The 13,161-nt window shown below is 42.1% G+C and overlaps 1 protein-coding gene across 1 annotated transcript in view; it reads left to right on the top strand.

The window, feature by feature from the left end:
- Window positions 1-13,161, top strand: part of RPIA (ribose 5-phosphate isomerase A) — a 27,779-nt gene that overhangs the window by 10,973 nt on the left and 3,645 nt on the right. The window contains exons 5-9 of the mRNA XM_018566103.1: window positions 2,044-2,103; window positions 3,823-3,887; window positions 5,582-5,650; window positions 5,930-6,071; window positions 8,458-8,557. Of these exons, the coding sequence (XP_018421605.1) occupies window positions 2,044-2,103; window positions 3,823-3,887; window positions 5,582-5,650; window positions 5,930-6,071; window positions 8,458-8,557 (436 nt within the window). The remainder of the gene's footprint in view (window positions 1-2,043; window positions 2,104-3,822; window positions 3,888-5,581; window positions 5,651-5,929; window positions 6,072-8,457; window positions 8,558-13,161) is intronic.

The following is a 13,161-nucleotide window of genomic DNA, read 5'->3' as shown; positions in this document are numbered from 1 at the left end:
TTTGGCACTACAAAAACTGAAGAACATGCATTTTAAACGTTTGGATCCAGGCAACATAAAGGAGCTAATAAAAACATTTTGGGGTTAGCTACAAAAGGTATTCTGTCAATTGTCCCTTTTTAGAAAGGCCACTGGAATCATGTTATTGGAACAAACTATTTTTTTTAATTCAGTGCTATCAACATAAATGAGTGAAGGTTCGAAAACCGCACAAAGTTTCCATGGAAAGAAGGGAATAAAAGAGCTTGCTAAAACTAATTAGGGATATGGCAGTGTTAAAAAGGGGTTAAATGTTTTAACGACAAGCAAAAATACTGGACTTTTACGGAAACCACAAAACCATGTAATTGTTCAAAACATATTTATTTAAATGCCATTAAAAAATTTTTTATTAATGGTTTAATTTAATCTTTAAATAAATAAGGATACTGTAACTAATTACAGTACTGCAAAAGACCAGACATTTTTCTTGTGGTTAATATAACTATCATTATGAATCTGGTACCCTGACTAACCACAAGTGTATCATCTGCTCAATAACTGTTTTAAATGTGAAAATATGTGTGTGATATATCATTAAAAAAAATATGCAAGCAAAATGTCGAACTGTTAGGCCTCATTCACACACAACGCAAGAGCAAAATTGTATATTCCGTATATATGCGTTTGTGCACTATATGCAATTCCAGAATGCATCATTCGGAATAGAATTTTTAATGAACTGTACGTGGTTACGTGCGCATATGCATGCAAATATGCGTGTAAAATACGCTGCACGGACGCATCTCGGTTCCATTCTGTTTTTGCGCATTTTTACGCTACGCAAATATACGGCTCCATGCGCAGCTATGTGTATGGAGACATTAATTTGCATATGGGACAATACGTGCATATATGCACGGCAGTGTGAATGAGGTCTTATGGTACTACAACACATGTCATTGTTTTCAACATAATTATGTAAATACCACTGAAAAATGTCAATGGTTTAATTTAATGGTATGATGCTGAGCCTCTATAATTGAAAGAACTGAAATCCAGTGAGTGAAAGGGGATGGTCAGGGACAGTCAGGCTGGGGAGAGAAGAGCTAGATGATGGCTGCATGTGCTCCAGCCAAGAAATCAGGCGGGCTCTCTGACTTGCTGCAGCTTCTAATGCACATTGCGAGAAGCTCGCAGTGTGCAGTGAAATCAGAGGAAGCAATTTCAGTCCAGGAGGGGAGCCGCTACAACTGCAAGACTGAAGGGGAGTTCCAGGATTTTGTCTCACAGATGACATTTTTAGTTCTGGGTTGTTTTGAGTTGAAACTTATTTTCTTGTGATGGCTCAAGGACAAAACAGAGTTCTGGTTTCCTGCAGGACTTCAGTTGGTTATCTATGATTTACATTCACATTTCTTATTTTCTCCACTATTCCCTGACCTTGACAAAATGTTTCCATATCTGAGGAATTCCAACCCATCATATTTTCACACAATGCTAACGTGTCAAAACCACCACATTGTGAACTATATTTTGCCGAACATATGAAGAGATATTTAAATTACAGACTAAACACGGAGAGCCTGGTGGCTGGGGACCTGGACAGGTCAGACTCTTCCCACACATGGGAAGAGTTTTGAACCTTGAGTGTCTTTACCTGAAATGGATGTCTTCTAATCGCATTTGTAAATTGTTGGAGGAAGGAAGAAAGGCAAGGAGGGCAGTGACTTGCCTTGCTGGGTCTGTGTGTTTGTGGAGACACACACAGCTTACTAGTACACACAGGGGTGGCTGCATAGCACTCTGCAAGGGAAAGGAGCCACCCTAAAACGGGATATCAGGGGAACAGCTGATTCTGCAGGGAACTAAAACTTTTAGGCATCAAGGAGCAGCATTCATTGTTAGTGATTTCATCAGCATTTGAAATAGATGAAACACGGTTTTACTTTTTATTCTCACTTTAAAGGTTCATGTGATCTCTGCACACGGGTCATGTCTTTCTCACATGTTCTATACAGCACACCAGTGTAGAAAGTAAAGGTTTTGTTTTTCCACTTGCAGGCACGTCAGCTGATCCTTCAGAATGGATTAACCCTGACAGATCTGGAGAGACACCCAGAGGTAACGATGGGTGCTGGAGGGTATTGGGTGTTGTTGGGAATACACAATTACAATTTCATTAGCTAAAAATCTTTCTAATAGTTAATGGGGTCAATGTGGTGATTTGATTGCAACCGTAGTGATGAAACATATTGAAGGGGCAGGATGGAAGATGTTTCTCGAACGAATGAAATTGCAATAGTAAATGTGACTTTTCACGCAGAAATCTCCATTCATTACAAAATTAAATGTTAAAACCAAATTAAAATCTTCAACCATGACTGCTATTAGTCGGATCTCTGATGGAATAATCAGAAATTGTACTGAAATACTTTGCATGAGTGTCCGTATGAAAAATCTACCAGCATATGGCCAGCTTTTGAAGGCTAGTTCCACTTCTGCAGCCAAATTGGGATAACGTCGTCTTTATATTTGTTACATGTTCACATTTCCATAGCAGAAACATTGCTCTTCTCTGGAAACTCCAGGACTGAAACATTCTTCTGAGTTCTCCCTGTTAATGAACGGGCCGGGCAATTGTGTTTAACATAATGGACCCTGTCTGTACTCCGGTGATAGATCTCATTATCGGATGTAAACAATTGCTATGCACTACTGACCTTACAAAAGGGGTTAAGATCTCAGGGCTTGGGTGTTGCATAGTTTGGTAATGCACGTAAAAAAATTTCCCCCAGTCAGTCCCCTTATCTGCTTGTAAGCTCCTTGAGGGCAAGGACTGATGTGAATATGCCCTTTGCAAAGTGCTGCGTATATTGTCAGCGCTCTATAAATACTAATAATAAGCGAAATAAAAACAATATGTATATGAATGAACACATGACATGGTGGGGAGGGGGTTTCTCAAATTTAACAGTAAGGGCTTGTTCACACCATGTTGGGATCATGTCCAGACCAGAATAATTTGTTCCCAGACCAAAAGAGCACCCCAATATATCCCTATGGTATTTCTGGGCTGTGTTCACACCAGCACAGTCCGTTCTGAACCAGACAAAATACTGCTGGTCTTTTTTTTCTTGGTCTGAATACACTATAACGCATGGAAAGACTGCACCTGAAAGCCCTTTTTAAGCTAAAAAAAAAAAGCCTCGAAATGCATCAAAAATGTGGCAAAACGCAATGTACTGCATTCCAGATCTGGTCTGCAAAGTCGTTTGAACCTGGCTTCAAGGCGAAAATACATTACAAGATTCCATTGCAGTGCTACACAATGGTTCCACTTGCTGCTCCTTTATACTGCGCTCACAAGTCTGAGTCGGCCAAACACTTTAAAATGATGTTCTCATGTGGTTGCAAGTTGATTCTGCAAATGCTAGTTGCCTACTGCCATTCTGACTCATTATCTTGCTTTATAACCACTTTACAGAGATCTTCATCCTACGAATCTGTCTGAACGTTTGTTTTGTGTGAAGCGATATGGCCACTAGATAGAGCTGAGGAGCACAGAAGACTGATGCTTTTTTCCTATGCTCCTCAACTCTGTCTAATGGCCAAAAGGCGACAATATTGCATCGCATTCAGCAGCAAAACAAAATATATTGAATGTTTATTGTTTGTTGGTTTGTGCATCTATTCACACCAAACGAAGGTTTAATAACACCTGTCAGTTTTGTAATAAACACTCATGGGTGCCAACTGTCCTGATCTAAATCTTATGGGCTGTGTGTACACTTTTCTGTGTTTTAATGTGCTGTTCTGTTTTCTTCTGCCCCCCCCGCACAGCTTGATGTCGCTATTGATGGTGCTGATGAAGTTGATTCAGTTCTCAACCTCATTAAAGGTGGAGGGTAAGGCCTACTTTTTTTTTTAAATTTTTATATATATATATATATACACACACATTATATATGAGGGTTTTTTTTTATAAATAATTTAGGCATTTAATAGGAATAGTTCTGGGTTGATTAAGGTTGCTACAGTTAGAAAATAGGATTTGTCATGCATTATGGCATCAATGTTGTTTTAGACCCTCCAGCCGTAATGTAAATACAAATCCCATCAGGCATTGTGAGACTCTTGACAGCCACACTCATGACTCCCGGAGGCAGATGCATGATTGGATTTGTAGTTTCACCACAGCTGGAGGGCCAGAATTTCCCTACACCTGTCATATGGGGTCTATTATAATTATGGGGTTTATTTCCTTTTGCTCCTCTGCTCCATCTAGTGGCCATAATGTGTTATTACAACAGTGCATAAGAACTGGGGAAAAATATTATGACAACAATTGCTTTTGGCATTATTGCCCCAAAACGAATGTTCACAGATATTGACAGTGTGAGGGGCCCTGTCTGTTTGTTTATAAATAGACCCCTATGTGTCATTGTGCGTTTCAGACATACATGCATTATGAAAGAGAAGCATTTAGAATAGTTCACTTCCACAGTGTAGATGCATTGTAAAATGTGCAAAGCTGCAGAATAGATGTGTTTTTTGGGGTTTCCCATTAATCTAACATGCAAAAATGCTGTTTTTATTATTTTGAATACAAAGGTATTGTGTATCGATGTAATACAGGCACATATTAATAAATGGGAATTCAACCTCTGAGCAGTAGTAAGCATTCCTTCACACCAGGGACTCTTGGGAAGGACTGGCTATAATGCTTGTTAAAGCCCAATTGTACTTTCCACTTTAATTGGAAAAAAGACGGGTGGATAATAAATACTAGACTCATAAATAGTCACCCTGTACTTTATTTTCTAATTCCTGTCCCAGCCGAAGATCCTCAGGACTCTGACTTGCTGTGTGAGAATCGCGAATGAACATTTATAAACCAACCCCAAAGAGTAGCAGTATATGTTAAAGCGGACCTTTACCCCCTTTCACTAAAAATTACCCCACCATGCAGCTCTTCATGCGGATATGAAATCATCTTGCATTCATTAGTTAAAAAAACATAATTTTCTCTTACAATTTATTGTTTTTCCGCTTCTGGTCTTGAGCATTAGTGATGTAATGTGCCCAAGCGTTGCATCCTGGAAAGGTTACATCAGCCGAGCATTGCTGGGAAATCTCATCTGTAATCTCACGAGATCTCAGGGAAAGGCATTTTCCTCCCCTGAGATGATGTGCATGGTCACATGTGCCAGAGTTCCAGGAAGTAAAGGGAGATACTATAATAAACCCAGACCCTCCTATTCAGGAATCGGTCTGCAAAGGACAGGGCGAAAGAAACCACTTTTTCTTCAGAATCACAAAAGGTAGAACTCTTTTATTGTACATAGATCACCCAGAGGGGATTGTTTCTTTTATCCACACTTTGCATCCACATTGGTGTTCAAGAGTGAGGTTGAACAGCGCCGAGTAATGTGACAAGAATCTGCTTTGTAGTATAAACATTCTGAGATTAAACTGATTTAAATTTCCGATTAAAGCACAATTTCTTCTTGTCCTTGATTTTAATTTTGCTTTTCCTGTTTCTGGGGAATCTCCCTTAATTTATTTTTTTATGGATTTTATTTATTCTTGAACCTTTTAGGGGATGTTTGGCACAGGAAAAAATAGTCGCTGGTTGTGCAAAGTCCTTCATTGTTATTGCAGATTACAGGTACAGTTATCAGTAACATATGTTTATCTTATAGGCTGACTGAAGGGTGAAGAGAGATGTGTGATGCTCGAGAGTCTCTCCCTCTCTCAAACACCCCCCCCATCTCTCACGCTCTTGTACTCGTTTTTTTTTTTTCTTGTTCGCTTTTTTTTTCTCGCGCTAGCTCGTTTTTTTCCTTGCGTTCTTTTTCTTTCTCTTCCCTTGCTCTTCTTTTTCTTTCCCTTGCTCTTTCTGTATGTATGTATAAATATAATTTTCAGTATGTTTGTATTTACACAGGAAAGACTCAAAGAATTTTGGTGACCAGTGGAAGAAGGGTATTCCCATAGAGGTCCTTCCGATGGCTTACGTTCCCGTGACCAAAGCAATAGAACAGAAGTTTGGTGGTGTGGTGGAGTTGAGGATGGCTGTCAGTAAGGCTGTAAGTAACAATGGACATCACAGCCTACTTGGCACAAATGAACGCTGTTTTTAGAATGATCCTACAGGGGGTGGTGATGCCTAAATTGGTACTTACTGCCCTCCTGCCCTCTTTTATCTTTATGAATTACTATTCGATAGTAGGGCTGTCCGTTAAAATAATGTGCCAGCAGAATAACACAATAGGTGTAAGAGGATGGGGCTAGTGTCAGCGACCAGAATGTAATCTTGGTCGGAATTTGCATTACAGGGCAGTCTGGGTTTTTGGCAGTTGGTGTGCAGAGGGGTAACTATTAACGCAAAGTGCCATATTGGAATACTTCCCTTCTACAAGTTGCTTCAAAAAATATATATTTTATATTTAAAACTCAATGGTGGGAATTTATCAAAACTGGAGCAGTTGCTCAGGGTAACCAATCAACTTCTGTCTTCAGTTTGTTCAGTTAAGATTTGAAAATGAAAGAGAGAAGCTGATTGGTCACCATGCACAACTGCTACAGTTTTTGTCTGCTCCAGTTTTGATTAATTCCCCCCAATATATTTTAATATTTAAGTCTGTGCTTTACAGCCAGAGATAGCTCTGAAACCAGAAGTGACAAAAAGCTAGTTGCTTCCATCTTCATTCACTGCAGGTTAATCAATGTGGTCAAGCAGACCACTTAATGTTTTTTCAGGAGCTACTTTCTGTATTAAATAGCAACAATACTAAAACTAGCCATACACTCCAAACAGCTTGGATGGAAAAAAATCTTTAATGCAGGCTGTTGTATCATGTTTATTGTGGTGACACCTGCGACTGCCTGGATATCTGAATCCGTATTATTGGCATCTTACTGCTCGGCCAATAATTTTCCACCCAGTTTCTATGCATTTTAAATTAAGTTTTGTCAAGCCGGGTGGGACACATGGCACGAATCAGGCAACATTTGAGCTGTGTGTGGTTGGCTTCATTTGCAAAATCTAAAGAAAATGGTTTGCTAAAACGTTTAAATTAATAACTATGAATGAACAAAAAATATGGGCATAACTGAGTACTATTTTTTCTTCTGGATAGTCTAAAAAATAATTTGCATTACCTTATCATGACCTGTAGATGGTGCTCTTGCACCAGCTTTGGTTTTTTTAGTTGTACTTGCTCTGTTGGTGGCTACAGTTCCTGGTTATGTGCATTTTACATCCAAATATCTTATGTGTAACTTTTCTATACCTATATTGTAAAAGTCTTTCCCCCCCGACCAGTCCTTGATTCTGTGTGTTTCGACTGGTAATTTATCTCACCTACAGTAGTAAAGCAAACCTGATTTTAGGATTGCAGGTGTTCTGTTGCTAATATCCTTTAATAAATGTCCCTTTTTGTATGCTTCATATTTGCAAATGTGTGTCGTGTACTGTCGGCAGCCTGGTTCCCTAGATGCCTATCAACAAGGCAGATCTGCTTTTCAGTATTATTTTTAGGGATGCATTGATACCGATACTAGTATCGGTGCCTATACCGAGTATTTGGGCGAGTACTCGTCCAAATGCTCTGATACCGGAACTTCTGGTCAGAGGAAGGTTTTCTCTAACCAGCAGTGCTGTAGGGGAACATGGAGCCGGCTTCCTGGGCAATCGGGAAGCCGGGCGGCATGTCATTGCCTGGGAAGCTGACTTCATGCCAGCGGAAGCACCGGTATTGGTTCTCTGTATCGCTGAGTACCGAAAGCAAAATCGGTACTCGTACTCGATACCGAAAACCCAGTATCGGTGCATCCCTAATTATTTCTAAAGTGCTTTTCTTCCTGGGGATATGGAATGCTTATCAAAGTGGTATTGGGTTAGATACCAGGTGAGGTAGCCATCTTGGGAGGCTTGTTAGAATATTATAATAGGGCCAAACATCTTTTATATAACCAAGGCAGGCTAATGGAGTAGATGCCTGGTCACAACTATGCATCCTGATCTTATTCCACTAAGTTAATATATGTATTCCTCTCTGGTATGTTTAGTAAGTACATCGACGTGGACAGACTGAAAACTTTGGCTTATAACAATGCTAAGCATAGACTATGGTGGCTCAGTGGTTAGTAAAGGTCTTGTGTTTATGGTGCACCAGAGACACTGTTTGCATGGAGTTTTTCATGTACTTACATTGCCTGAATGGGTTTCCTTTTGGGTGGTCTTTGTCTAGGGTCCAGATACCTTAATGGCCTTCTACCTAAATACTGTACCATTAAGTACACCTTGCATCAGCCTGTAAGCTCTGCAGGAACTAATTACAACTAAAGACTGATCTATGCATTCTATAAGGAGCTATATGTTATATTGGCACTATAAATAGCTGCAGCTGTTTCTAACACTTTTAGATATTGGCTGATTTGCTTTATTATTTATTTTTCCCTATGATCCAGGGTCCTGTGGTTACGGATAATGGGAATTTTTTACTAGACTGGAAGTTTGACCGAGTTCATGATTGGAATACAGTTAATATAGCCATCAAGATGATTCCAGGTAAGGTGTTAGAGCTTGTAATATCTCATGTGTCCTGTGGGTAGCAGCATCATACTGTCATTATTACACAGATTTTTCTAAATGTCTGTCGTTGGTTACATACAAAGTGTCATTAGGGACACGTGTACCAAGAGAAATGATACAGGCTGCCATAGCTGGTCTCTTTCTAAAAAAAAGACTAATTCCCTGGCTCTCTCAGTTGGTTCTTGGAACAAGTATGCTGCTAGTGAAGTCAGAACTCCTGTTCAGCATACTTCCAGTTCTGTTCCTTAGATAGTGTTTGAAGGCAGTAGATCAGCAAAGATGGTCAGGCAAAAGTATGTTACGGGTTTGTCAATGGTTGCCTACATATTTGCACCTTTGTACCTTTTTTGAGGTCGTGAAAAATCAGCACAAATACAGATATTCAATTTTTTTTTTTTTTTTTTTTTTTTTTTAGTAGTAGTAGTGAAAGTGAACCTGTAAGGATCAAATCATGCAAGCTGCCTTTGCTGACTTGTTTTTAAAATGAAGGATACTGACTTCCTACTGGTCTGCCATCTTTATCACTGCCTTTACTACCCACTGAGCACCATCCTGTGATCCTAGCTCAACTACCTACTGGGCAGCCATCCTGATCCTAGCTCAACTACCTACTGGGCAGCCGTCCTGATCCTAGCTCCACTACCTGCTGGGCAGCCGTCCTGATCCTAGCTCCGATACCTACTGGGCAGCCCTCCTGATCCTAGCTCCGATACCTACTGGGCAGCCGTCCTGATCCTAGCTCCACTACCTACTGGGCAGCCATCCTGATCCTAGCTCCACTACCTGCTGGGCAGAAGTCCTGATCCTAGCTCCGATACCTACTGGGCAGCCGTCCTGATCCTAGCTCCGATACCTACTTGGCAGCCCTCCTGATCCTAGCTCCGATACCTACTTGGCAGCCCTCCTGATCCTAGCTCCGATACCTACTTGGCAGCCGTCCTGATCCTAGCTCCACTACCTACTGGGCAGCCGTCCTGATCCTACCTCCAATACTTACTGGGCAGCCATCCTGATCCTAGCTCCGCTACCTACTGGAGGCCTCCTGATCCTAGCTCCAATACATACTTGGCAGCCGTCCTGATCCTAGCTCCGCTACCTACTGGGCAGCCGTCCTGATCCTAGCTCTGCTACCTACTGGGCAGCTGTCCTGATCCTAGCTCCGCTACCTACTGGGCAGCCGTCCTGATCCTAGCTCTGCTACCTACTGGGCAGCTGTCCTGATCCTAGCTCCGCTACCTACTGGGCAGCCGTCCTGATCCTAGCTCTGCTACCTACTGGGCAGCTGTCCTGATCCTCCGTCCTGATCCTAGCTCCGATACCTACTGGGCAGCCGTCCTGATCCTAGCTCCGCTACCTACTGGGCAGCCGTCCTGATCCTAGCTCCGATACCTACTGGGCAGCCGTCCTAATCCTAGCTCCGCTAGCTACTGGGCAGCCGTCCTGATCCTAACTCCGCTACCTACTGGGCATCCATCCTGATCCTAGCCCCAATGCCTACTGGGCAGCCGTCCTGATCCTAGCTCCGATACCTACTTGGCAGCCCTCCTGACCCTAGCTCCGATACCTACTTGGCAGCCCTTCTAAACCTAGCTCCGATACCTACTGGGCAGCCGTCCTGATCCTAGCTCCGCTACCTACTGGGCAGCCGTCCTGATCCTAGCTCCGCTACCTACTGGGCAGCCGTCCTGATCCTAGCTCCGCTACCTACTGGGCAGCCGTCCTGATCCTAGCTCCGCTACCTACTTGGCAGCCGTCCTGATCCTAGCTCCGCTACCTACTGGGCAGCCGTCCTGATCCTAGCTCCGCTACCTACTGGGCAGCCGTCCTGATCCTAGCTCCGCTACCTACTGGGCAGCCGTCCTGATCCTAGCTCCGCTACCTACTGGGCAGCCGTCCTGATCCTAGCTCCGCTACCTACTGGGCAGCCGTCCTGATCCTAGCTCCGCTACCTACTGGGCAGCCGTCCTGATCCTAGCTCCGCTACCTACTGGGCATCCGTCCTGATCCTAGCCCCAATGCCTACTGGGCAGCCGTCCTGATCCTAGCTCCACTACCTACTGGGCAGCCATCCTGATCCTAACTCCAATACCTATTGACCAGCATCCTTGGCCTAGCTCCAATACCTACTTTCCAGCCGTCCTGTTCCTAGCTCCACTTCCTACTGGGTCGCCATTCTTTTCCCAGGTTTGCTACCTACTGGGAAGTCATCCAAATCCTAAATCCTCCACCTACTGGGCAGCCATCTTGATCCTGGCTTAACTACCTACTGGGCAGCCATGCTGGCCGCTGCTCTACTACCTACTGGATAGCAATCCTAATCTAGTTCCACTGCCTGCTTGGCAGTCATTCTGATCCTAGCTTCTCAACCTACTGGGCAGCCATACTGACCCTAGCTCCACCTGCCATCTGTTCATAGCTTTACTGCCTACTGGACAGCAGTTCTAACCCTAGCTTTATTGACCTGGAACAAGCATGCAGTCACTAAAGTCTGAACTCCCTTCCTGTAGATTTGTTTTAGCTAGGTGAATGGGTAGTTTGTGAAGAAAGGATGGGGATGAATAACTCGATAGTGAAATCGAGTTCAGGTTGAATTTAGCTTATATCAGCTATGTTATGGCTATCCTAGCAGGTTGCCATTAAACCCATTGTAGCAGGAAAGGCTGCCCAAGTCACAGGGTAGGCATAGAACGTAATATCATACTGGGTAAAAGCATTAAAGTGAACCTTGCTGCATTTACCTTCAAATGAAGAAAAGCATAAAAATAACCTACATTAGCTGTCACTTGCTCTCCTTTGAAATGAGCCCTCGTATATTATGAACAGCCCAATTGATCTAATAACACCAATATTATTGTATTGCAAGTAGATATATTAGTCACAGAAGTGCTATAAATAATCCATAGACTAGAGCTGATTGTCATTGGCAGATAGAAGCAAAACACAAAAAGTAAATCGACTCGCTGATCTGAGGATCTGTGCAGAGTCAGGAGGCAGTGGGTATATTTAACTTTCCCAAATCCCTTCCTGTCTACATGCGCAATGGCGGCTACATGGCATTTCTCAGGGTGGGTTTCCTGATGACAACAATGGCCCATGATTGAGTAAAGTGCCACTTGTAATCTCCATCGGAAACCAGTGTGGCAAGGTGCTGGAGCAGGAGCTCAGTTGGAAGACCAGAAAGCATTGTTGTTTTATAACAGGAAGTCCCTGAGTAGGGATCTGTCCAGATTACTGGGTATTACTTTAATAAAAGCTGCACATGAAGTAATTTTTAAAGCCATGTTAAACCTTATATGAGATTTAATAACCGAGTTGCTAGATGGTGGTGTAGAGTGTTTCCAGTATAGAAAAACCTTGTTTCTAAACAAACAAAAAACGGCTAAATAAATAATGTCATGGTGTTCAGAGCCAGGGTAACAGACTGCATGCAGCTCAACAAACAGATTTTGGAGTCCCTTATGTTGGGTAATTCGGGAAGAATATAAAAACTGTGTCTTGGAGGTTAGCACTTTCTGCCTTGCAGTGCTCGGTCCTTGGTTTGATTCCTAGTCAGGACACTACCTGCATGGAGTTTGCATGTTCTCCCTGTGTTTTTATGTGAGTTTCCTTCTGATAATCCAGTTTCCTCCCACACACTAAAGACCTGCTGGAAAATAAATTGTCTTCTTTCTAAATCGGTCTTAGTGTGTGCGTGTATGTAATCGCTGTTCAGCTGCCAATCTTTGTGCAATCTCTTTTACATTTACCAAACTAGACCTAGTAAGGGGCTAATTATACAATCTGATCAATTTGTGACCATTAAGACAGGCTCTTCTACTACATAGTTTTTGGTAGACCTTAAGAATGATACAATCAGATCGTAAGATTTATGGTCAGTTTAGATCATACTCGAAAGATGGCCAGATAGGGCAGTAATCATCATGTGTGTGGTTATTAAAAATCCTCAGTCAATCATTCCTGGGGTATCTAATGATCAGCTGGCTTGCAGAGCTAACTGATGAGACCACCACCGGGAATGTGAGACTGTTCCCTCCCCTCCCCCCCCAACTATTCTATGGACCATTGTCAGGATCGGCGGCAGGAGTGACCACAATTTAAATGTTTTACAGCCATATCAGTTTTTTACTACAATGGTGGACTTAATGTGCTGAAAGGCTACGAGGAGGGTACCGTATTCAGGGATCTTTGTGCTAGTCTTGAGTCTAGGTCTTGGGTGCAGCATTCCAATCAGGAATACATTGATTGCTGATCCGATTACCTCTAATAAACAGAATTCGTGAAGAAGTGCTTGAAGTACGAAATGCATTGAATGTAAACTATTCTAATGATCATAAAGAAGAAGCAACTTTAAACCAAGTGACAAACACACTATAAGGTTTCTCTTTATTTTTCATTATGTTATATTCATGTTTTGGAGTCCTTTATTGGAGGTGTTAACAAATTTGTACATCATAAGGAAGGAAGTGTGGATGTCTACAATCATGTATTTTTTTTTTTATACGGCTTTTAATACTTGTTATACATTAAATATGTTTTTTTTTTTTTAAATTTTTGGCTTCGTCACTAAGCATTTAAAAAAA

Source organism: Nanorana parkeri, unplaced genomic scaffold (assembly GCF_000935625.1).
Source record: "Nanorana parkeri isolate BGI_ZX_2015 unplaced genomic scaffold, ASM93562v1 scaffold919, whole genome shotgun sequence".
NCBI classification, from domain to species: domain Eukaryota; kingdom Metazoa; phylum Chordata; class Amphibia; order Anura; family Dicroglossidae; genus Nanorana; species Nanorana parkeri.
This window is presented reverse-complemented; position numbering and strand designations above follow the sequence as displayed.